General features: G+C 37.6%; 1 protein-coding gene across 4 annotated transcripts in view; it reads left to right on the top strand.

The window, feature by feature from the left end:
- LOC150094462 (hemocytin-like) overlaps nt 1-27,129 on the top strand; it is a 2,636,009-nt gene that overhangs the window by 1,093,804 nt on the left and 1,515,076 nt on the right. For 3 of the 4 annotated variants that reach the window (XM_090412206.1, XM_090412207.1, XM_090412209.1), the window contains one exon: nt 19,617-19,928. The exons of the other annotated variant lie outside the window; for it this stretch is intronic. In XM_090412206.1, the coding sequence (XP_090268332.1) occupies nt 19,617-19,928 (312 nt within the window). The remainder of the gene's footprint in view (nt 1-19,616; nt 19,929-27,129) is intronic. 4 annotated transcript variants of the gene reach the window in all.

Genomic DNA, 27,129 nt, shown 5'->3' on the forward strand with positions numbered 1-27,129 from the left:
GCAAAATCCAAAAAAATGGCAGCATTTGTCTTTCTCTCATCAACCACTCTTGTCACTCTATTATAAAAGGTGATCATATTACTAAAGCAAGAGCGCTCCTTAATGAATCTCTGTTGACTCTCACAGATAACATTACCCTCATCTGCTCAACATTGCATATGGTCAATCACTAATTTCTCCAACTACTGATGAAACTCAAACTGGTCTATAATTTGACACTTCAAGTCTGCTACCACCTTTATTCAATGACACAATCTTACCCTCTTTGCACTCCTTGGGTACCTTTCCCTTGGCCAGACCATCATTGAAAATGCAGGTCAACGGAGCTGTGAGTTCTTTAGCATATTCTCTCCAAACCCATGGCAAATTTCCATTCGGTCCCAATGCTTCCATAGTATTCTAAATTTGTAACGAACTCTCCTCCTGCATCTCTAAACCTTGAACCTGTTCTATCCCTCTAGTATTAAAATCTACTTCTCCACAATGAAATACTCCAATAAAGTGTTCATTGAACAACTCCAGTATGTCCTTTGCATTAATCACTTTATTTCCATTTTTAAACAATGGCATCCTTCCACAATCATTTCTCCTCCTACTGCCCACAAAAGTAAAAAATGTTTTAGGATTTTCTTTGAATCTCAGGGCCAATTTCTTCTCATATTCCAGTTTTGTTTTCCTTACCATACTAGTCACTCTCCTGGCCTGAGTCTTATATTCTTTACACTTCTGCTTTTCATCCCTCTCCTTATATCTCTTCCATAACATCTTTTTAAACTGCAGTTCCTATTTGATATTGTTTGTCATTTACTTTACACTAAATTGTGTTCTCTTCTACACTCATGGTATACAGCTTGCTATTGCCGGTAATAAATATTCCTTCACAATTTCCCTAGCACTAATGATATCCTGGCCTTCCAATTCCACCCTCCATAGAACTTCCCAAAGCTGATATCTAAGACTATTATAATCACCTGTCTTATAATTCCACATACATTCCTTTCTTTTTGATACTCCTGATATCTTCCAAGCCAAAACCACATGGTCATCATGTAGTTTTGGCTTGGAAGATATCTGTGAAACCACATCTGTGAACTCCAACTGGGTTCACAGATGTCATCTCAGTTATAATCAGCTATTCTGATGCTACGACCAAATCCAAAACTCTTGAATCTCATGTTCCTTCTACTACATGTTGCCTAAAATATATTTCCCTCAAAAATTCTAGAAATTCCATTCCCTTATTACTACATGCAATTTCTGCTTCCCAATTTATATTGCTTTTGTTAATATCTCTCATAATCAGGGGCATGCTGGCAATATGTGCAATATGTGTGATGCACACAGGTGCCAGGATAGTAAAGGTGCCAAAGATTTGGTATGATATTTTAAATGAAGTTAATTTTGTCAGCAAAATACTGCAGTCTTCATCTGTGAATCTCCTACTTGCTTTAAATGCATTGAATAATCTAAATTAATTTTTAAATGATTATAGGTCTGATGAAACTTTCAAAGAAATTGTAGAAAGCTCAAAATTAATTGCAGCAAAATTTGATGCAGAATCTGTATTTTGTAGTAGTAGACCACTGAGGTGACATAAAAAGACAACACAATTTGATTATGAACATGAAACTGAAAATATAGTAGATCCTGAAATTTCATTTAAAATAAATTTTTTTCTCTGCATAATAGATCAAACATTAGAATCTCTGTGGGAAAGATTTATTTTATTAAAAGAACATATGAATTCATTCCAGTATTTGTTAAGTACCTCACAAAATAAAGAATATTTATTATCTTGTTGTAAATAGTTATGACAAAAATTAACACATGAGAATCATTCAGACATTGATACAGACGATTTATGTGAAGAAATTTTACACTGTCAACCATTTATTTCTAATTTTAAAAATTATATATATCAGATAATTCAGTATATTTATTCAAACGACGACCTAATCACAGTTTATCCAAACTTTACAATTGCTCTTTGGATTCTTTTATAATTACTGGTATCTGTAGCATCTGTGGAATGGTCCTTTTCTAAACTTAAAATTATTAAAAACTACTTGCGCTATACGATGGTACAAGACAAACTTTCAAATCTTGCCATTATATCAATAGAGTCAGATATTTTGGATCAACTTGATATACATGATATTATTCGAGAATTTTCATTAATGAAAACTGAAAAAGTTCAATCCACTAAGTGATTTTTCTTTCTGTTTAAATATTTACCTATTTTTTTACCTAATAATGTTTAATATGTTTCTTGCCAAATAAAATATAGTTAGTTTAATTTTGTACCAAAAAATATTTAATATTTTTGTTTTTATAAAATTGTAAGTTATCTGTTAATTTACGTAATACTATATAAAGTGCAATTCACAAATGATTTTCTTGCCAAATAACATAAATTACTTTATTTTTTTCCAAATTGTTTTTGTTGTTTTTGTTTTTGTACCTTTCTTGTATGTTTATTGTTTTTTATACATTTTTTGGTAATTTCTGCTTTTTGTTCAACAAACTTATAATTAATATATTTCGTATTTCATTTTTACTCACTGATATGTTTTTATAAAGTGGTTTGATTTTTTACTGAGGGAAGGGGTATAGGGACACCAAGCAAAGTTTTGCACACAGGTGCTGGACACTACTGGCAAGACCCTGCTCATCATCATCATCATCATCATCATCATCAAATTCCTGCCATTTACCCTCAAGGGGTGTACAGGATATGACAGTACTACATGAAAAAATTACATCATTACTAACTTCCTATCTACAATTTTCCTCCAAATTAGTCTGTTACTTGTCAAGACTCCAACATTATCAGATCTTATATTTCTATCGTCTAAGGCACTTTGTACCATATCAATCCACCTATATCTTGGTCTTCCTCTGGGTCGTTTTCCTGCCAACCTGGCAGAGAACACTTGTTTTGCTAATCTTTCCTCTCCCATTCTATTTAAGTGACCATACCATCTGAGATTAGCTCTGCTAACGCATTCCTGGATGCTGATAATAATAGATAATAGACCCTGCTCATAATAGTCATTAATCTTCTTGCACTTGCCGAGCTCAACTGCCTAAACGCATTTTCTTATCCTCATCCTCTGTGCTCCCTGACTTGTAGCAACACCTCATTAAATATCCAGTCTTGCCCACCTGTACCTTATACCATATGCTTTCAAAACCATTAATGCCACTGTCTTCCAAATCCAGCACTCTGAGGGAACATAAGTCATGAGTTATTATGAGCAGCATTCTACCACTGCGTCCTCCCTTCATATCTTGTCTAAGAAGAAACAAAAGGACAATATTACATTTCATTTAAATCCCATAAATGAAGCATTTAAAGTAGAAGTTAGAAGAAATTAAAAAGTTTGGAGAAGACAGGAAGAAAACTAAAAGAACTATGGGAATAAACCAAATGCACAGTCATAGAAGCAGCAAAGTAGACTCTTAGTAAAGCAGCAAAAAAAGAAAGATTGTAAATGGTTGTCAGAAGAAGCTATTCAAATAGCAGAGGAAAGAAGAAAAATGAAAGAAAAAAAGAAAGGGTTAGTGCACAACTGAGTGCAGTTTTCCAATGACAGACTAGGAAAGATAAGGAAATCATCTAAACAAAAGGTGCAAGGAAATTGAAGAAAGCAATATTATGGTAGAACAAGAGATCTGTTTAGAAAATAAATGACTTTACAAAGAAATTTATGACTAGATTAGGAGTTGTAAAAAGTAATTTGGGAAAATATCTGATGGAAAGGGGGGGGGGCTTAAAAAAAAGATGGAAATATTATGTAGAGGATTTGCACAAGAAAGATAATAATATTGAAGGAGAATTTGAAAGGAGAGAATTTGTTGTAGATTCCATAACAATGAAAAGTGGAAAAGTGAAATTATATTAGCAATGGAACAGTTGCTAAAAGGAAAATCTGGATCTGTTGGTGTGTTAGTGGAATTATTGAGAGCAGCTGGGAATGAAATAGTGAATCTATTGACTGAAATTTGCCAACAGGTTTGAAAGAAAATATAGTGGCCTAGAAATTGAAAAACATCAGTATTCATCCCAATTCCAAAAAAATCAAATCCCAGAAATTGTGAGAATTATAGAACCATTGCTTTAATTTCATATGCAAGTAAAATTATGCTGAAAGTGATCCAACAAAGGTTGGAGCCATATGTGAATAGAGAAATGCCACAAGAACAGACAGGTTTTAGGAGAGGTAGAGGAACTAGAGACCAAATAGCAAACCTGAGATGGAATGTGGAAAGAATTAGAGAATTTCAGAAGGAAGTATTCATCTCTTTTATTGATTATAAGAAAGCTCTTGTTTGTGTGGATCACAATAGACTGTGGATTGTAATTAGATCAATGGGAATACCTAATTGTCTGTTTCTTTTGATAAGAGAGCTGTATGAATACCAAGAAGCTTCTGTAAAAAACGTCTTTGGAGAAACAGACAATATTCGAGTGGAAAAAGAGGTGAGGCAGGGTTGTATACTGTCGCCCTACTGGTTTGAATCCTGCTGTGGGCATGGATATTTGTGATTATGAAAATGCTAGTGTTGGATGATGGGTGGATGAGGTTAAGTGATGGAGATGTAGAGTAGGTGCCCTCCCTCGATGAGTCTTGGACTCCCTGGAGGTGTCAAATAATAATAATAATAATGAATATATTATGAGAATGGCTAACATAGTCAATGACACAGCTGGAATTCAGATTGGTGGCAGAAAAATGAATAATTTGAGATATGCAAGTGATACAGCTTTCATAGCAGAAACTAAGGAAGATCTGAAGTGGTTGATTCTATTGGTTAAGACAGAGTAATAAAGCCAAGTTTATTTTAAACATCAAAAAAAAAAAAAGTGATGGCTTCTTCAATTTAAATGAATTTATAATACAGGGAGATAAATTGTTGAAAGCTATGATTGGCTGGGGTCCATAATCAGAAATGATGGTAAATGTGAAGGTGAAATTAAAAGAAGGATAGTCATGGGGGGGGGGGCAGTACTAAAACTGACAAAAATTATGAAAGCTAGAGGTGTGTGAGTAAGACTATGGAAGTTAGGATTGTCGAACAATTGTATTTCCATTAGTGATGTGTGGATGTGAAAGATGGATTATTAAGAAAGACAGAAAGCTAATAGATTCATTTAAATTATGGTTATGAATTTGACTATTAAGAATCTCATGGACTGCAAGAATGACAAATCAGAAGATTTTAGAGAATATGAAGACAGAATGCTCCTTTCATGCGATGATCAGTAAGCAGAAGTTGATGTACTTGGGACATAATATGCAAACAGATGTTATTTGCAATCACCAATAATCAGTTATATTGGAAAAGGCAGTTATAGTTAAGATTGAAGTAATAAGAAGAGGAAGACCACAAAGGAATTGGATGGACAACATAAAAAACTTACCAACTTGAACTTATAATTACTGAAAGAAAGGACAAGAGGCCAAGTGGGATGGACAACCTTTGTTTGCAGGATCACTGTGAACAAAGGTTAAAAACCACTGGATGGCACATATCATGAACAACAACAACATATCAAAAGAACTCCCTAGGAATTTTTTGGCTTCATAAACTATCTGCTGCTAATACTGCAGTTTTGCTACCCTTACTTACCAAGTGAGCCATCCTCCTTGCCTGTTCTTTGTACTCTCCATGGAATTGATTATTACAACTCATGTTATGTTACCTCCATAATGTCTTCTTTCTCTGTACTGTGTACTTAATCTCTTCATTTATCCATTTTGCATATACCTGAGTTAACCTCCTGACCCTTGCCATACATTTTTTCATAGCATTTAATAGATACAGCTGCAGGCTGTCTCCTGAGCTTCTCATAATCACCAGCCTTGTAGGTCCACATATACCTGTTCTTCACAGAAGTCTTTACATGGTTGGCAAACACCCAAGTAATTACTTCATGGTCACTCTCACCAACTGAAGGGATACTTGCCACCTCATTTATAATAAGTTCTGATGAGATGATCAAATCCAACACCCTCATTCCTCATGTGTCCTCTGTTACATGCTGTCTGAGGTAGTTGTTCCTCAAACACTTGAGAAACTGATTTTCTTTCTTCCAGTTGCTATCTTGTCATTCCATTCCATTGTATATTGTCATAATTCAAATCACCAATAATGATCACTCTTTTCCTGTTTGCTTGGCTAATTTGATTATACATTTCACAATCACCACCTTCCATATTACTAAGTCTGTAGCAACATCTGACTAAGTATTTCATTCTATTCACCTCTTTCTCACCACATATTGCTTCAAAGCAAATACCACTATTTCCCCCTGCATGTCTAACTTGTATGAATATAACTCAGTTTTCTATCATCAGCAGCACTCAACCTACCGTTTTACCATTTCATTTCCTTGTTTGTATACAAACATAACAGGTCATTCCTGGATCTATAACACATTTTACTGATTCCACTTATTAGATGTGACTTCTCCATATTTTCTTCGAGCCATTTCTTTTTCTCTTTTCTTTTTTCTTTCATTTCTTTTTTTCCTTACTAATCCCAGAACCTTCTTCAAATTCAACTTTTTCCCTACATTCTGGGCCATCCCATTCCATTCGTGTCTACACATACATTCACATCCTCTTTGAGCATCAACCTTTCTTACATTTTGTTCCCCATCCACACTGAGTTTCTCTGTTTCCTTCTTTGTCTTGAACACTTTCATTTATCTAATTTTTTGTCTCATTTGCTACACTCATTCTATCCACTTCTTCATTCATAAGCACTACTTTAATCTCTCATTCCTTATTCTCTTTCTCTTTCACATCACATCTTACATGCTTAGACTCATTCTCTGCACACATTATTCTCCTTTTCAGCAGCAGTCTCTCCAAATTGGGCTCATCAAACCATTCGAATTATTATTATAATTAAGGCCTCCATGGAGTCAAAAGACTGATCATGGGAGGTCCTTCCTAAGAACATACAGTCTATCATACCACTCCTTAAACTAATTGACCGTTCTCGCCCTCACCACTCCATCAGGCAATGCATTCCATGGCTCAACCACCCTCCATGCAAAGAAACCACTCCTCACCCTCTTGCTCACAGTTTCCTTTCGTAACTTCCAGGGATGGCCTCTTGCCATCACTCCTTCCCGCTGTTCAACGAAGCGAAAGAACTCCCCAGTGTCAACCCTGTAACCACCTCTCAACAGTTTAAAAGTCTCAATCATATCACCTCTCCTTCTTCTATCCACCAAACTCTGCAGTCCACATTCCCTCAGCCGATCCTCATAACTATCCTTGTACAGTCCTGAAACCATCTTTGTCATCCGTCTTTGTACCCTTTCCACAGTTAATTTATCCCCTTCAAATGCTAGGGACCAAATCTGAGAACAATAGTCCAAGTGTGGTCTGATCAGAGACTTATACAACGGAATGATAACCCTCTTATCTCTGCAGGTCAGTGTCCTTCTCATAATTGCAGCAATCCTCTGTGTTACCTTCACCACCTTTGCAATATGTCCCCTAAACTTCAGGTTTCTATCAATCATAAACCGCAGATCTCTTGTCTCCCCTACTTCCTCCAGTATATCTCCTCCCATAGAGTATGCAGCATCCCATCGATGTTTCCCAAACCTCAAGACCTTGCATTTTGCTGCATTAAACTGAAATCCTCATTCATTTGTCCATCTATCTAGCTTATTCAAATTTTCTTAGAGGGCTGCCACATCTGCACTATTACTGATAATCCTTCCCAGCTTCACATCATCAGCAAACAACAGAATATCCCCTTGCAGTCCATTGACAGTATCACTGATATAAAGGTTAAACAATATAGGTCCTAGTACTGAGCCCTGTAGGACCCCACTTGTAACCCTCTGTCTCCTTGAAACTGCTCCACCATACACAACTCTCTGATACATATTAGACAGCCAATCCTGAATCCAGTTGACCAATCTGACATCCAGACCAATGTGCTGCAACTTAAATATCAGCTTATCGTGTTGCACCCTGTCAGATGTCTTTGCTAAGTCTAAGAAAATTGCAGTATATGCCTTTCCCTCATCTAATGTTCTTGTAACTTTATTATAAAAGGCTAGCATATTGCTAAAACAAGAGCGTCCTTTCACAAATCCATGTTGATTCTCACAGATAACATTACCCTCATCTGCCCAATGCTGTATACGGTCCCTCACTACTTTCTCCAAGATCTTAACAACTACTAATGACACACGGACTGGCCTATAATTAGACACTTCCAGTCTGTTACCACCCTTATGCAATGGCACTATCTTACCTTCCTTCCATTGATTGGGCACCTTTGCCGAAGCCAGACTTTCATTGAAAAGCCAGGATAAAGGCACTGTCAGTTCCCTAGCACATTATCTCAAAACTCGTGGTGAAATACAATCCAGTCCTTAAGCTTAACTGACATTCAGAGTACTCAGTATCTGAAACACACTCTCCTCCTGTACCTCTAAACCTCGAACCAGCCCTCTAGCATTAAAACTGACTCCTCTAAGATGAAATACTCCAATAAAGTGTTCATTGAACAATTCCACTATGTCCTCTGCATCAGTCACTCTATTCCCAATTTTATCCCACAATATCATTCTTTCATAGTCATTTCTCCTCCTACTGGCCACATACCTAAAAAATTCCCTAGGATTTTCTTTGGATCTTAGGGCCAATCTCCTCTCATATTCCAGTTTCACTTTCCTTTCCACACTAGTCACTCTTCTGGCTTGTGTCTTATATTCTTCATGCATCCTCCCTTCACCTGTCTCCTTATATCTCTTCCATAGCCTCTTTTTCACATGCAATTCCTGTTTAATATTGTTTGTCATCCACTTTACTCCAAATTGTGCCCTCTTCTTCACTCGTGGTATACAACTTACCATTGCTGCTAACAAATATTCTTTCACAATTTCCCATGCACTAATGATATCCCAGCCTTCCAATTCCTCCCTCCATGAAACTTCCCGAAGTTGACGTCTAAGACTATTATAATCACCTGCATTATAATTCCACATAAGTTCCCATCTCTTTGATACTGATGCATGTCTATTCATTTTCCCAGTCAAAACCATATGGTCATTCTCTCCAACTGGTGGGAGAGATGTCATCTCGGTTATTATCAACTCTTCTGATGCTATAACCAAATCTAAAACTCTTGAACCTCTTGTTCCCTCTGTTACATGTTGCCTAAGACATTTGTCCCTCAAGAATTCTAGAAATTCCATTCCCCTATTGCTACATGCATCTTCCTCTCTCCAATTTATACTACTGTAGTTAAAATCTCCCATATTGCACTTGCCAAATTTAGCTCTGTAAACATCTCTCGGTCCCCATCCTCTGTGCTCCTGGATCTGTAGCAACACCCCACTAAATATCATGTCTTGCCTACCTCTACCTCACACCATATGTTCTCAAAATCATTTGTGTCACTTCCTTCCAAAGCCTCCACTCTTAGAGGACATAGGTCATCACTTATCATAAGCATCACTCATCATATCATAAGCTTGAACCTCTTGTTCCCTCTGTTACATGTTGCCTAAGACATTTGTCCCTCAAGAATTCTAGAAATTCCATTTCCCTATTGCTACATGCATCTTCCTCTCTCCAATTTATACTACTGTAGTTAAAATCTCCCATATTGGACTTGCCAAATTTAGCTCTGTAAACATCTCTTGGTCCCCATCCTCTGTGCTTCTGGATCTGTAGCAACACCCCACTAAATATCATGTCTTGCCTACCTCTACCTCACACCATATGTTCTCAAAATCATTTGTCTCACTTCCTTCCAAAGCCTCCACTCTTAGAGGACATAGGTCATCACTTATCATAAGCAGTACCCCACTACCATGCTTTCCCCTCCTATCCTGACGAAAAATGCTATACCCAGCGACTTCTATTCCCGTTATTATATCCCCTTCTGTCAACCACGTCTCATTCATCCCAATAATTTTTGGCCAGGCTGATGCCATCTGCGCCACAATTCCTCTCCCTTATTCCAAATACTCCTCACATTAGTATAAAGCATATAAATGCCATTGTTTCTATACCCAGCATTATCCCTTCTAGACTCCACTGGGCTCAGTGTTACCTGACATTGTCTCCCTTCTCCCAAGTATCCTTTCCCACAAGAAGCCATCCCTGCTATTATCCTCTCTGGGACACACTGACTCGTTCAGAACAGCAATCTCTCCAAATGCCTACGTCCTTCCTCATTCAAATGTAAGCGGTTTCTCACATACAATTCCTCAAATGCACTCCAAACATCCACATATACCAGTCCTCTCTCGTCACACATCCTCGCTATTATACCATTCAATATCACCGCTCTTCTGCTCAGCTCATCATTATCATACCTAGGCAATACGTGCCTCTGAGCAGTTTCACGTACTCTTGAACTCTCTCTTCAAAGTTGAGTCCATCACTCTTATACAGTTCAACTCATCCTTCAAATGCATTCCACACATTCTAATCTCTGTTAACATATCATTCATAATCCTTGCTGTCTTATTTCTCTTACATAATATTTTCTTTCTAATACAGCTTGCTTGATTTCACTATTAATCCACTTCACTCCTACTCTATTTACTCACCTTAACCTTGGAATGCAGTTATTGCTCATATCAGATACTCCCTTATGATGCACTGCCAATACCTTTTCTGTACAGCTCATCTCTCCAATATATTAACGCTAATTGACTAGATAGCTTCCCATAATCACCAATCTTATAATTCTACACACACACATATATATATATGTATATCCCCTTTTGGCAATCACCTTTTCTTGTTACAATACTTCCCAAATAAGTACCTCATAATCACATTCACCAACTGCCATCAGTGTTAATACCTAATTAACGACTACATCTTGTGAAGTTCTCGCCAAATGCAAAACACTAAATCCTCTAGTTGCTTCCATAACATACTGCTCTCTCTCTCTCTCTGTCTCTCTCTCTCTTTCTCTCTCTCTCTCTCTCTCTCTCTCTCTCACACACACACACACACACACACACACACACAGCTCATGTTAGATTTTAGGAAAAGACAATGCATACTAGAATATTAATTAAAAACTTTAATTAATACTTCTTATATTTTGGTAATGTTGCATTACCATCTTCAGGGATCACAAAATAATGATATGTCTAAGCAAAGCTTTAAACTCAGCCTCACATGAACCTACTCTTTGGTGACACTATGTAGACAATGTGTTTGCTATTTGGCTGCATGGCTTGGATACACTCCACAACTTCTTAACACACTTAAACAATCAACATCGCAGGATCCAGTTTACCTTGGGAAAAAAAAAAAATGACAATCTCCCTTTCCTAGACACTCTGATTACATGCCAGCCTGAGGATCCCTGGCTTTCTCTGTTTACAGAAAACCTACACCTACAAGTAGATACATCCACCAGCAATCACCCCCCCCTCTCCCAACAATATGGGATTAAAAAATTCTATATAACAGGGCAAAATTAATCAGTTCAGATAACAATGCCCTAACTACTGAACTTAACCATATTCTTAACACCTTCATAGCCAATGGCTACAACCCCCAAAAAATATTAAAACCAATTAACCACAACCCTCCTTCCCCCTTCATAACAGAGATTGCTCTAAATCTATCATCATTATTTATTATTATTATTATTATTACCCAAGACCCCAAGGAGTCAAATACTCATCTAGGAGGTCCTTTTATCATACACACAGCTCTTCATTCCACACTTTAAATACACTCAAATTCTCTGCAGACACCACACTCTCAGGAAAGGCATTCCAATCATTCACAACTCTGCATGCAAAAAACCTACTTCTCACTCCCCTGCTCACACCCTCTTTATACAGTTTCCAGGGATGACCTCTGGTTCTTCTCTGATCTCCCACTGTTTTCTGTAGAACCTCTCCAACATTGATCCTATAACAACCCATTACTAACTTGTAGGTTTCTATCATATCTCCCCTCTTCCTCCTATCCACTAGACTCTGTAAATTGCATCTTCCCAATCTTTTGACATTCCAGAGGTCAGAAACTACCTTAGTCAGTCGCCTCTGGAATCTCTTTGTCCTTTTGAAAACCAAATCTAGGCGCAGTAGTCCATGTGTGGCATAATCAAAGCCTTCTACAATGGAACAAGAATCTCCCTACTTCTACATGTCAATGTCCTCTGCATCATTCCCAGAAGTCTTTGTGTTGTCTTCACAGTTTTGGCAATGTGTTCCCTAGATTTCAGATCCTTATCCACTATCACCCCCAGATCTCTTATTTCCTCCACCTCCAACAAAATATCCTCACCAAGCATAAATTCTGAATCCCATCTTTGTTTCCCAAATTTTAAAAATTACATTTCACAACATTGAACTCGCATCACCATTTGCTTGCCCGATCACTCAATTTATTCAAGTCTTCTTGTAAGGCCACAACATCTCTGCTCTTCATAGTTCGTCCCAACTTTGCATTATCTGCAAACAACTGAATATCTCCATCCTTTTTTTCTGATAGGAATTGTGCACCAAATTCCTATCAGAAAAAAGGAACATAAACGACACATTAAATATAATAACTATGGTCATCTGGTCTTTCTGATCATGCCTTGAACACTTTAGATAAAATTGAATTTAAAAGCACCTGTTGTTTACATCACACCAAAACATGGTACGAACATAAATTTAAGGAGGCCTGTGAGAGTCTTATCAATTTCCCTAATCTTAACAATAATGATCATCTAAAAATACCAAACACGTGGAAGGCACATTTTCTACTCACTTAACCTTTCTCCCTAAGAGTTCATTTTAAATAGAACCATAGGTATTCCAGGATCCTAAATCTAATATAACAATTGTCATGTGAAATTAGGACATCATTTTCACTTTAACAAAACTATCTATATGAAGGAATGCTCCTTTGATGTTGTAAATAAAATATAGCTTTGATATAGTTAATTTTAGAAAACTTTGACCTTCTTTGGCTCAAGATATCCCTCCCCAACGCAGTCAAGAATAGAATTGGAACTGCAGGATAGAGAAAAGAGCACATTTGAGGCTATATGGTATGAGATTGAAACTAGCAGAACTAAATATACAGTTGGGTGCTGCTATAGACCAGGTGATGGAATAGATGGTGGAGATAGTATGCATAAGGAAACATAAGAAATGAGTGGAAGGAGGGTAATTATTATGTGAGATTTCAGCTATGGTAACATTGATTGGAAGGAGGAGAGCATGCATGGGAGGAAGGAATTGGATTTTATGCGGTTATTAAGGGATAACTATCTGCGACAGCATGTAATGGAAAATACTAGGGGTCAGAGAGTCCTTGACCTGGTAATTGCATCTGACAATTTGGCTGTAACGAATATGACTATGTTACCACCAACTGGTGAGCATGATCATAGGGTCTTGACTTGGGAGGTGGCTAAAGGTGTGGAATTTACAATTAAGATCGGGTACATGTGGAATTATCAGGCTGGTAAATATGACAAGCTTAGGAGATTGATTGGTTCAGTGCCATGGCATGTACAACTGCAAGGGCTAGAAGTTGATACTGCATGGGAAGCAGTTAAGAAGTGTTTGCATGAAGCAATGGCTGACTGTATACCTAGAGTCTGAATAATAAATCACGTAGGGGTTAAATGGATGAATAACACCATTAAGCTTGAGCTGCAAAAAAAAGAAACAACTATGGAGGGAATTTAAGGAGAAAGGTGGCTGACAGGCACATTAACTGTATAAAGCGCAGGCCAGAAGGGTAACGAGTGTGGTAAGAAAAGCAAAAAAGGATTACGAAAGAACATTGGCCATGCAGGCTAAAGAGAATCCTAAACAGTTTTTTCGATATGTTGCAAGCAAAAGAAAAAATGTATATGGCAGAATGATTTTAAAGAATGCCGATGGTAGGGAGGTAACCAAATCAGTTGATATAGTTGAATTACTGAGCGAGCACTTTGCAAGAATATATCTTCCAGGTGGTGACATTACAGAAATGAATGAACCAATAGATTATATGGGAATTGTGGTGAATGAAGTGGAGGTGAGCAGTCTATTGCAAAACCTTAATGTAAATACATCTGTGGGATTGGATGGTATACCAGCTCGTGTCGTACGTGAAGCAGCTAAAAAATTGTCAGTACCCTTGACCATTTTGCTTAATTTGGGTCTCGGGTCTGGGTTAGTCCCGAGGGGGTGGAAAGAGGGGAAAATGGTTCCACTGCATAAAGGAGGTTCCAAGACTGCTGTTGTAAATTACCAACCGATTAGTATATCAGGAATCGTTGTCAAGGTCTTGGAGAAAGTAGTCGAGAGAAAAATACACAATTGGATAGATGAAAATGGGATACTGTATGGGGGGACAACATGGTTTTGTGAAGGGTAGATAATACCACAGTAACTTGCTGACGTTTTATAACACAGTGACAGCTGAACTGGATAAGGGTAATGGGTTTACAGTGATTCTACTGGACCTTGCTAAGGCCTTTGACTGGATACCACATTTAATTCTAATCCATAAACTGCAGCATATGGGGATGGATATAGTGTTGGTGAGATGGATAGGAGAGTGATTGATGGAGAGATACTGGAGAGTGGTTTATATGTGGAGTCGAAAAGACGGCTTGTGACTAGTGGTGTGCCGCAGGGTTCTGTTCTTGGACCACTACTTTTCAATTTGTTCATTAATGATATAGGAAAGGATCTGAGAGGAGGTGTTCACTTGTTTGCTGATGATGCAAAGTTAGGTTGAGCAATTGTGAGTGCACAGGATGTCAAAATTTTGCAGGATGATTTGGATAGTTTGGAGGACTGGGCTACGGAAAATGGATGTCAATTTAATGTGGCAAAATGTAAGGTTATGGATTTTGGAGTGAAAAGATTAGCCGCAGTGTATCACATTGGTGGAACCATACTCCAGGAGATTGATGAGGCCAGGGATTTGGGAGTGTTGGTGGATAGGGAGTTGAAGTTTAGGGGGCACATTGCAAAAGTGGCTAAATCAGCTCATCAAATCACTTTGTTGCTGAAAAATACTTTAACATGCAGAGACAAACAAGTTATTGTTCCACTATATCGAGCCTTGATAAGACCCCATCTAGACTACTGTGCCCAGATATGGGTGCCAGGGTTTCTTCTTGATGGGGAGGATCCAGAGACGAGCGACTAAGATGATAGCAGGTCTGTGGAATGAACCTTATGAGAACAGGTTGAAGATTTGTGGGTTGCAAAAATTAGTTGATTGGCAGATAAGGGGTGATATGATTGAGACACTCAAATTACTTAAGGGTTTCTATAGGATTAATCCAGAAGATATTTTTGAGAATAGGACTGGTGGTGGGAGGACTAGAAGTCATACATGGAAGCTGGGCAAGAATGTGGTTAGCAAGGGTGTTAGAGCTAGGTTTTTACTCGGAGAGTGGTGAATGAGTGGAATAAGCTGCCAGAGCCTGTAGTGGTGCCATGACTGTGAATGAGTTCAAGACAAAGTATGTTAGATACTGTGTGAATGTCGAATAGTTGTTCTTGACATGATGTTAAGGCCTCCGTCAACGAGTTTGTCGACTCCTTGGAGTTGCTTGAAATAATGATAATAATAATAATAATAATTATTATAATAATAAATTCAATAACATAAAAGAGAATGTTGCTGGTTTCACCACAATTCTGAATCCTCATTTACACTAACATCTCTCTCTCTCTCTTTAACAACTTGACTATGACTCCAGACAAACAGTTTGGCCTATAATTCTAAGCCTTAATCTTATCACCTCCTTTATGAAGGAGAACAGTTTTTCCTGCTATCCACTGCTTTGGAACTTGGCCCAATCTCAGACTCCTATTAAAGAGGTAAGTTAAGCTGATGTTAACTCCCTGGTACATCCCTCAAAACACATGGACTTGATGATATATTGGTATATATCATCAAGTCCTGCATCCTTATTGACATGAAGTTTACTCAATTCCTGGTACAGTGTCTTCTCACTCACCATCATTGGTTCCTTCTCCCTTCACACTACTCTCTTAAAAGCAATTACTAGTATCCTTATATGCGAACATAAAAGTTCATTAAAAATAAAAACATGTGCTGATGAAATTTTATAGCTATTTTATCTAATAATAGCTATAAAATTTCATAGCTATTTTAAGAAATTTAATAGCTATTTTATCTATATTATTGTGCAATATTAAAATTCACCCCATGTGAAATAGTTTGGAGTGTCAAAGGGAATAATATCAACAGCAAATAAAACTAAATCATTTACCATAAGCTGATGATATCGTAGTAATAGCAAATAATGAAATAGAGCTAGCAAAAATCATGAATGATTTGAATTCATTATTAAATAAAGTATGTCAGTCTGGTTTGCAAAGTGGCTAGCATTCCTACTCTACTACCAAGTTATGGGTTTGAATTCCACTATGGATGCAATTGCCCTACCATTTCTTCTTCCTCTAGCAGTGACTTTTTCCCAAAAGCCTATGAGGTACAGGAGTTACCAAGGTATATCCAATAGTGACTAGCAATGTGATTTAAAAAAATAAAAATAAAAATCCTGGCTACAGGCTGTTAAAAGAAAAAAAAACCTTCAATTCAGTTTAAAAAAAAAAAAAACGGTTATGTTAAATTATTATATATGAACTATGAAAAAGCTAAAATAATGACAAATATTTATGCAAACAAGATAACCGAAGAACAAATAACAAGAGACAGTAATAAAGTAGAAACAGTACAAAATTCTGGTATACCTTGGAATAACTTCTACATTAGGAAAAAAATGCATTTATGAATTAAAAAAATAGCTAGTGTGAGTGGCTATTTGCAAACTATAAAAAAAAAATCCTGTTTAGTAAAGAAAAACTAAAAATAGAGAAATACAGCCAAATTGTCAACTAGTGTAGTGTATCATCCCTACTTATGAAATGTGAATCCAAGACATGGCCAGTAACTCCAACAAATATTTAAATATTTCAGAACAAATAGAGGAATGAGTACAAGAAGTATAGATTAGTTGAAAGCGTAGTAAACGAAGTTGCATATATTAATGATGAAAGGTTTAAAATTAAGAGTTCTGTAGAGATGTAGTCTAGACTAAGGAAAGCATATTGTATGGGGATGCAGAAAAGATAATTTTATTGTATTCTCATCAAACACAATTCAGCTGGCTGTCCTCTTCCAACTGCACAGATCAAGCAGGTAGAGAAGCTAAATCTTGCCATCACAATCTCATACAAATTGTGCAGATATGCACCTGATTACCAGACAATCTTGACCACTCCCCAAACATTGCGGATTTCTTTCTCACTAGTGACCCATCTAAGTATGTTGTGAATGGTGTCTGTCCTCTAGGAAGCTCAGACCACAATCTAGTGCAGATTTCCCCAATGGAGTAACACAAGCATAACCACTTAGATCCATGTGTTGCATGACATTACAAGAAAGCAAAGTGGGACAGTCTTCACAGCTTCTGTGAAGAAGCTGTGAAGACAGTCCCACTTTCATTTCCTTAATTAGATTAATATTTCCAGCCATCTGAGCTAAACGCCTCACTATTTCACTAAATGCAACATATAGAATGAAATATTACTGAAATAATACTTATCAGTGTTATGTCTCGTGTCTCTCTTCCTTTACGTTATTTCTTTTTACTTTCTATCTTATCATTCCTTAAATTCTATGCTTTATTTATCTCTCATACGTATCAGAGATTTCGTTGCCGATAAATTTATTTTAAGAACGACTGCACCAGCCGGCAACTAATTTCTGATATTCAAATAGTTAACGTTAATTAACATAGGGATCACGTGATGTGCAGTTGTGGTTCCCCCCTTTCTTTCTTAATAGAATTTCTTAATGTATTTCTAAAAAGAATACATTTATTAAAACACCAGTATGGATACACCTTTGAATAATCATTCAAGATACACTTTAAGTAAAAGTATCAATGCTAAGTTACCTTCTTTGAACTAAATTGAGAGTTTGAACTCCTCCCTCCCCCTCTTTAGATTAAGATATCCAAAATTTCAATCTTTATGCTTAAGTAATTCAATAATATATCTCTGTCTTATGATTAAGCTCAGACTCGACTTATCTGCACAGGGTTATTCAATGCTTATTTTCTAAACACAATTAGATATAAACTTTATACATGGCATATCAAACTTTTTCTAACTTATATTCTAACATGGAAAACAAATTTCAATTCTGCAAAGTCTCTATGCCCCACATTTTAAGTGAAAATCAGGCTAATATCTAAAACTACAGCAAATAGCTTCTTTCTGACAAACAGTTCAAAAGTTAGGCTCCCTTCTCAGCACAAGCTTGGAATGGCAACAGCTTAGTTGACACAGACAATTAGTCCAAACAATCATTAAGGCAGTATGGGTAAGATGATGTATGGAGCTCCTCAAATCCTTGGCTTCTTTTCTTTCTTAGGTTTACAATTCTAGAATATATATGAAAAGGTTGTACATTACCATCTTGTCTTTTTCCATGGGGTTTTCATGACTTCCCCATGCTCTCACTTCCGATATGGCAAGACTTCCGTATTCCCTAGCCACGTGTTTCTATGGCCTCTGCAACTTACTTATGCTTTCTTCGAAGGTTGCCCTTTGCTGGCTTTACATTAGCGTGGTTTACCAATGGCTCCTTACTGAAATTCTGACTTCATTCCTTAGGTAGCTTTATCCGACTCGGTTACAACAGCAACCAGGAGATTGTTGCTGGGCACCGGCGACAAGCTTCCTCAGCTATCCAGGCTTGGACAGGAACACAGGAACAGAAAACAAGAGAGCGTTTGAGTCTCACGCAGCACCTTATATCTTCCTTGCGAGTGCCCTCTCTCATTGACTACGTCATATACTTAGCTATGGCCAATTGGTCACCTTAACTCTGAACTGTTTTAACATGGTTCTGAAACATAGATCTCTTAAGCACATTTAATAACAACAATTTTGGTCCTGAAACACAGTTTTCCTTTGCTTATTTTACAAGGACAATATTAATTCTAAACACAGATTTCCTTAGCTTATTTAATATTAATAATCTCAGTCGAGTTGATATACCTTTGAGTGAATATATATACAGTACTCCCTTAGCCCTGTTCTTGGAGGTATAAGCATGTCCTTATCCTTAGGTTTTCATTGTCTCTGTGTTGGGTCAGAAACAAGCTGGCTTACAGATAGTGAGTCAGCCCTTTTTCCGACACAACATCAGCATAGAAACATTTGGTCTATATCTGTAATTAGCATTATGATGATGAGCACAGAAACATTTATTCCCCACTCCATCCCAAATTTCTATCACTTATCTAACCCTACCTTGGTTTTCCCATGGGTGTGTCAGAGCTGTACAAAAGAAGAGTCAGGCATAGGTTGTTTAGACATCTCAGATTCACTGCAATTGACCATGAGAAATTAAAGTTTCTGTGAGATTTCTGTAATCATTTCTAGTCTTTTGTTTCTAAGACAAACATTTTGTAGTCTTAAGATGAGTTGGAGGTAAGATAAATAAATAAATAAATCATGGAACTGATTTTATGTTGCTTGTGTAAAAATATATGAATTCAGCATATTTCTTCTTTGCTAGCTGTAATTACTACATCTGCTATCTTTCCAGTGGAAACAACCACTTCACCTATCTGTATACCAAAGTGGACCTCATATATTAACACTGACAATCCAAATACTGGAGGAGGAGATGAGGAAACTATTTTGCGAATTCAAAATTATGGATACAATCTCTGTCCTGATGGATTAATTTCTGATATTGATTGCAAAACTTACATCAATGGTAAACTAACAGACTATACTAATTCAACAGATTTTGGTGTAAAATGCTCAAAATCAGTTGGACTCGTTTGTTACAATGATCTGCAGGCAAGAAATAAACTTTGTAATGATTATATGGTGCGATTCTATTGCTCATGTGGTAAGTGATTTTAATCTTCAATAAATTGCAAAATATAATTACATTCCTTATATGCAATATAAGAATGAAAAAAGTTTTCACAAATCTATGGAGAACAATTCTGTATATTAATAACCACTGGATTGAAAGACTAATAGAAATTAGACTCAAAACATTAAGAGCTCACATAAGAATAATTGTGGCATATACACTGGGGCATAATATATATATATATTTTTTTATTATTATTATTTTTTTTATTGCAGAATATCATAGATAAAATGCATAAAACAGACTATTTCCTGTTACAATAAGAAACAGGAAATACAAAAAAAACATAGGGAGATTTCTTAAATATAAAGAGCTAATAAGCTTCATTAAGACTAAGCAGATATATGTTGTAAGTGGTGATAAAGGTGAGTGGCCAAGGGCAGGCGTGATGGGGAAATCACCATCAAAAAAAAAAAAAAAAAATAGGGAGATTTGGTGAAGATATGTAATCAAAATGGATTACACATCTTTTGTGAGATCTTGTTATTTTATGATGATATGAGAATAATAAACTTAATATTTGAACATAAAAAATACATAAATATCCATGGTCAGTCAGAGAATGTAAGTCATTTATTGATTAAAATATCACAAATTTTAAATTAGCCAAGTTAATCTTAGATGTAAGAACATATCAAGGCTTTGAATTAAACTCTGATTCTGGCAAAAATTTGATTTAAACCAAAATGGCTAAAAATATGTATAAAAAATGGCTAAAAATGACTAAAAATGATGTAATAGCAGTGAATGTGTGTGTATGGAGATGGAGTATATTATGATGTGGGTGGGAAAGTTAAGACTAAGCAGATATATGTTGTAAGTGGTGATAAAGGTGAGTGGCCAAGGGCAGGCGTGATGGGGAAATCACCATCAACCAGTGGCTTGGATAGGACTGATTATATCATATATATATATATATATATAGATATTTTTTTTTTTTTTTTTTTATTGTAAACATAACAATCTTATATACAGGATTAACCGGTTTTTGGTTTTCTCTGCAGTCAGACAGAGAGGTTACATGCTCATACTCTTGTTGAGGTATGTTACATCGAAGTCACTTATAAGGCTAATTACATTTTTTTTTTTTTTTTTTTTTTTTTAAATAAATTAAAGCCATTAAGAGTTATTTTAACATGATAACATAAGATCTTGTTTTAACATAAGAACATAAATGTGGAAGAACATAGAAGTTACTATTGCACAATATTATCTATTAACATGAGAGTGCCAGCTGATTAATTTTCGCACTGTTAAGCACAACAATCCTTCTTTCTTCCCCCTTTCTTTTTTTGGGGGGGGGGGGAGTAAAGGTGTCACTTCTATGCTGGAAAGTGGATTATAACGCAGTCGCCCTGCTCAGCCAGGAGTTGATTCCGTGGATTCCATTCTTGGTGGAAAAGATCTAATGTGTTGTTTTGCCTATGGTGGTGATGTTCGTGTAGGATCCGACATCTCACCTTTTGTTGGAAGGCTGCAGTGAGTTGGTGAGTTGCCTCTCTCTGTGAAGTTGCTGTGCTGTCTGGTCTTGTATGTCTGAGGTAGAAGTTATATATTACCGCTTTTGCGGTGATGAAAAGGTAATTGCAGAATGAATGGTTATTTGGCTCCACATGGACGAGATTGAAATATTCCTCTTCTGTATGAAGATTACCACAGGTAAGAGCTGCCGTTTCCCGAGTCAAACTGATTAATTTAGTGTTGACTGGGCATTCCAAGTAGACATGCCGGACCGTTCCTAATTGGTAGCAGAAGAGGCAGTTATCTGAGACGTTTGAGTTAAATTTTCGTAATATAGTAGGAGTAGGTAATATATTATGCCACATTCTCCACTGAATATCTGCGTCAGGTTTGATGGCTCTTGTGCGATATGGTAGATCCCATTGAAATAGTGTTTGATCAGATGATGCAGGATTTTCCATCAAAGTGCTTTGGTTTGACTGTTGTGTTAGGGTGCTGTAGATCTTGTTGGTGTTGCTGGGTGTAAGTTTCTCCCATGAGTTATTGGTTTTTATCAGAAAGATAGGCGCCAAAACTTCTGAGTTTGGAGGAATAAGCCCCACTTCTGTTATGCTATCAGGCATAGCGGCTTGAAAAGCGGCCTTTACGGTGTCTATCTGCTCAGACTCATTCCCATATTCCAGGTTTTCAAGCGAATTTGGAAAGCGCCAGGTGAGGCTTGGAGAAAGAATGTCACCCAAGATCCTCACGTTTCGCCAGCTCCATGGAGGAAAGAAAAATTCTTTCTGAGTGATCGGGCTTCTTACCATCGTGTTGTGAAAGATGGGTTCCATGAGGATTTCAGGTAGGGATGCTGTCTTCACTGTGTGCTGGAGGTTTAGCTTCTTCCATCGTCGAAGGGCGTCTTTGTAGAAGTTTGTTAAATTTACAGGCACTTGAGCTGTGGTCATTCTTAAGGTGGTGGAGAGAGAGAGACCTCTAGTGGCAGAAGTGAAAATATACTCAGTGGTGCACTTGTGTGATATTTCCTGTTGTAGGGCATTTATGAGAAATCGAGCGCGGAACGTTGTTATCCTGTTGTCAATGGAGACCAACTTTTGTCCTCCATCTTTGAGAGAAGTACATAGCTGGGAGTAGGAAAGCCAGTTTGTTTTATTCCATATGAATCGATATATGGTTGACTTTATTTGTTTGATGAATTGAACTGGTGGCGTAAGGATCTTTAGTGTATGCCAAAGGACACTGGTGGCTATTTGGTTAACGATTATTGTTCTCCCTCTTGTGGAGGCAGAGGCTCGTATTGCTGCCCACTTTCCTAGAACTTGCTTGAAACGCTTGTTTAGTGTTTCCCAGTTCTTATCCACATAAGAGGGTGTGTTTCCTAGGTAAATCCCCAGGTATTTGTTTCCCTCTGTGGACCAGGTACCAGACATTGGGGAATCGGTTCGGTTTTTCCATTTGCCACACCACAGTCCTGTGGTTTTATGTGTGTTTAGTTTGGCTCCTGAGGCTGCCTGATATTGTTGGTATGCCATTTGTATGTTATGAAAGTCCTCTTCTTTGCGGGCTATGATTGTAACATCATCAGCATATGCTGTCAGGGTTATGGTTTGGTAGGGAAGTTTAGGGCAGCATGCTTTGAGCAGCATGCTGAGTCTACACAGAAAGGGTTCGATGGCAATTGTGTAAAGAGGACCGGAGAGTGGACAGCCTTGTTTAATACCTCTGCTGTATGGTGCAGTTATGGTAAGCCTGTTGTTTATTTTCATGCAAAACTGTGCCTTGGCATACAACATTTTAATAGAGTGAATGATGCCTGAGCCAAAACCAAACGCTTTCAAGCAGTTGAAGAGGTAAAGGTGTTCAACGCGGTCGAAAGCTTTTTCTTGGTCTAGTGTTACAAGACCCATTGTTTCACTGTTGTTGTTCGCTATGCTTATGAGATCCCTTATGAGATGTAAGTTTTCGTGGATAGATCTTCCAGGGATGGAATAGCTCTGATGCCTATTTATTATTTCGCTCAGAGCGGGTTTAAGTTTGTTGGCAATGGCTTTGGATATAATTTTGCAGTCGGTGTTTGTGATAGAGATGGGTCTCCAGTTTCCTAGTTTCGTCGCGTCTCCTTTCTTTGGAATGAGTTTGATAACTGATGTTGTCATATTGAGTGGAAAGCCATTGGTATTCGCTTCGACAAATACTCTGTAGAGGATAGGTCCAAGCTGTTCCCAGAAGGACTGATAAAATTCAGTGGTGAGCCCGTCTATGCCAGGAGATTTATCTTTAGGTAAGGAGGTGCAGGCAGTTTTCAGATCGTGTAACGTGATAGGGAGTTCTGTGTTACTCCTTGTTGTTGGTGAGAGTCTTTTCACATCGGAGAGAATTTTATTCGTGGCCTCCATAGATGTTGGGTTGGCTTGGTACAAATTTTTGTAGTACTGCAAGGTATATAAGAGGATTTCGTCATCATTTTCTATGATGTTTCCATTATCTGTTTTAATAGCAGATATAGTGGTGCACTCTTGTTGGCGTTTTTCTAGTGAAAAGAAATACTTTGTAGGGGCATCTGCGAAGTTAATATGTTTGCGTCGTGCTCTTATTAGTGCTCCTCTTGCAGAGTGCTCTAGGTGTGAGCGTATGGTGGCTTCTAGGGACTGGTATTCCTCAGATTCTGGATGATGCAATTGCTGTTGTTGTTGCAAATTTTTAAGGGCTGAATGCTTGTTCAAATTTCTTCGGTGACTATATTTTTGGGTGAATACCTTAACTTTGGATTTAAAAAGTGACCACCACTCGGAAATTGATTGTGAAGTAGGTATATCTCTGATGAGAGTTTCGATATAGATTTTAGAGGTTCTGAGATATTCTGTATCCTTTAGTAGGCTGTTGTTAAATATCCAGTATGCTCCTCCTTTGTATCTGGTATGTCCAGGAAAGCAAATGTTAAGAAGGATGGAATCATGGTCTGATGCATGAGATGGATGGTATGTGACTCTCCTGATGTAGGGTATTGTGTGCATCGATGTGTAGTATCTGTCGAGCCGTGCCTGGTATAAGACACTGGTAGGACCACCTTTGGCTCTCCAGGAGAACATTTTCTCATGTGGGTGCAAGTGTCTGAAGGTGTCAGTCAGCTCGAAGTCATTTATTACATCCTGGAGAAGCTGAACTAGTGAGTGTCGATGTTCTTGGCATTGCTGTCTGTCCATTGCAGGATCCAGAGTGCAGTTGAAATCCCCTGCCAGTATGATGTGGTCATTGACCTTGCTGAGGTGGTTTCGCACAAACTCCAGTACCTGCACTGCAAGCTGGTCATTTTGTGGGATATATATATATATAGATAGATAGATAGATAGATATTTTTTTTTTTTTTTATTGTAAACATAACAATCTTATATACAGGATTAACCGGTTTTTGGTTCTCTGCAGTCAGACAGAGAGGTTACATGCTCATACTCTTGTTGAGGTATGTTACATCGAAGTCACTTATAAGGCTAATTACATTTTTTTTTTTTTTTTTAAATAAATTAAAGCCATTAAGAGTTATTTTAACATGATAACATAAGATCTTATTTTAACATAAGAACATAAATGTGGAAGAACATAGAAGTTACTATTGCACAATATTATCTATTAACATGAGAGTGCCAGCTGATTAATTTTCGCACTGTTAAGCACAACAATCCTTCTTTCTTCCCCCTTTCTTTTTTTTTGGGGGGGGGGGGAGTAAAGGTGTCACTTCTATGCTGGAAAGTGGATTATAATGCAGTCGCCCTGCTCAGCCAGGAGTTGATTCCGTGGATTCCATTCTTGGTGGAAAAGATCTAAGGTGTTGTTTTCCCTATGGTGGTGATGCTCGTGTAGGATCCGACATCTCACCTTTTGTTGGAAGGCTGCAGTGAGTTGGTCAGTTGCCTCTCTCTGTGAAGTTGCTGTGCTGTCTGGTCTTGTATGTCTGAGGTAGAAGTTGTATATTACCGCTTTTGCGGTGATGAAAAGGTAATTGCAGAATGAATGGTTATTTGACTCCACATGGACGAGATTGAAATATTCCTCTTCTGTATGAAGATTACCACAGGTAAGAGCTGCCGTTTCCCGAGTCAAACTGATTAATTTAGTGTTGACTGGGCATTCCATGTAGATATGCCGGACCGTTCCTAATTGGTAGCAGAAGAGGCAGTTATCTGAGACGTTTGAGTTAAATTTTCGTAATATAGTAGGAGTGGGTAATATATTATGCCACATTCTCCACTGAATATCTGCGTCAGGTTTGATGGCTCTTGTGCGATATGGTAGATCCCATTGAAATAGTGTTTGATCAGATGATGCAGGATTTTCCAACAAAGTGCTTTGGTTCGACTGTTGTGTTAGTGTGCTGTAGATCTTGTTGGTGTTGCTGGGTGTAAGTTTCTCCCATGAGTTATTGGTTTTTATCAGAAAGATAGGCGCCAAAACTTCTGAGTTTGGAGGGCTAAGCCCCACTTCTGTTATGCTATCAGGCATAGCGGCTTGAAACGTGGCCTTTACGGTTATTTTATTTTATTTTTTTTTTTTTTATTTAACTTGTTAAAATAAACATTACACGATAGGCAACAATGACTTTTTACATATTATAAGTATATATTTACAGAGAAAGAAAAAAAAAACATTTTCCTTTCGGGTGTACAATAGAGATATAAATGAATATTCAAAATTAACAGTTCAGTTTCATTCTGAGTTATCATTCAGATGGAGCACATTGTCGTCGTCAATCCAGAAGAGGGTACCAGTTGGATTCCACTCCTCTAGGAATTTCGCGACAGTTCTTGTTTCTTTGAAGTGCTCAAGTTCCAATAGAAGCCTGCTTTTTAGTTTCCGACGGAGGATGTGCATGAAGGTTTGTGCAGCTTCAGTGATCGATGGGTGCTGGTTACTTCTTGTCTGTTTTAGGTAAAAGCTGTAGATGACGGCCCGCAGATGAAGATGAAATTGCATGTTCTGTGTCTGTTTTCTTCTGTGTGGACTAAATTCCAGTAGTCTTCTTGGCTGTGTGTGTAGTTACAGGTGCTAGAGGCGGTATTCAGGGCATAGGTGATTATCACTTTGTTTGCAGGGCAGGTCAGATATGTGTGTTCCAGGGTGCCTGAAACGTCACAGAATGGACACAGATCCGTTTCTCTTAGCTTAAATTTGTAGAGCTTTGAAGGAGTTGGTAAGATGTTATGCCATAATCTCCACTGTATTTCGGAATCTGGTTTGGCACATTTTGATTTATATGGCAGATCCCACTGAAAACTGTGTGGTATATGCAGCCTTGTAGATGAGAGTGTTAAGGCTGAATATAAGAATGGTGAGGATGGGGACACTGACATGAGGAAGTGGTATATTTTCTTGTAGTTGGAGGGATGAATTGGAAGTGAGGCTTCAGATTGTACAAGATGAAATATTGGCCCCGAGCAGTTTCTAGAAGGAATACGGATTTCCTGAGGTGTAGCGATATCTGGATAGGCTTTTATAATGGAGGCTTGCAACTGTTGATATTGTTTTTCAGTTTTTGGGTTATTCATTGGTAGGCTTGTGAATGCTTTCCACTTTAGGGTGTGGGTTAGGAGGTCTCCTATGACTCTTATTCCTGCCCAGTTCCATGTAGGGAAAAGAAAAGGCTGGCCAGTTGTGAGACTTGTGATGTTTTTGTTTGAAAATAGTGGTTCTGTAAGTACAGCTGACTCTGTTG

This window comes from Typopeltis vanoorti, chromosome 22, assembly GCF_054136105.1.
Source record: "Typopeltis vanoorti isolate ZY-2024b chromosome 22, IOZ_Tvanoo_1.0, whole genome shotgun sequence".
Taxonomy (NCBI): Eukaryota; Metazoa; Arthropoda; class Arachnida; order Uropygi; family Thelyphonidae; genus Typopeltis; species Typopeltis vanoorti.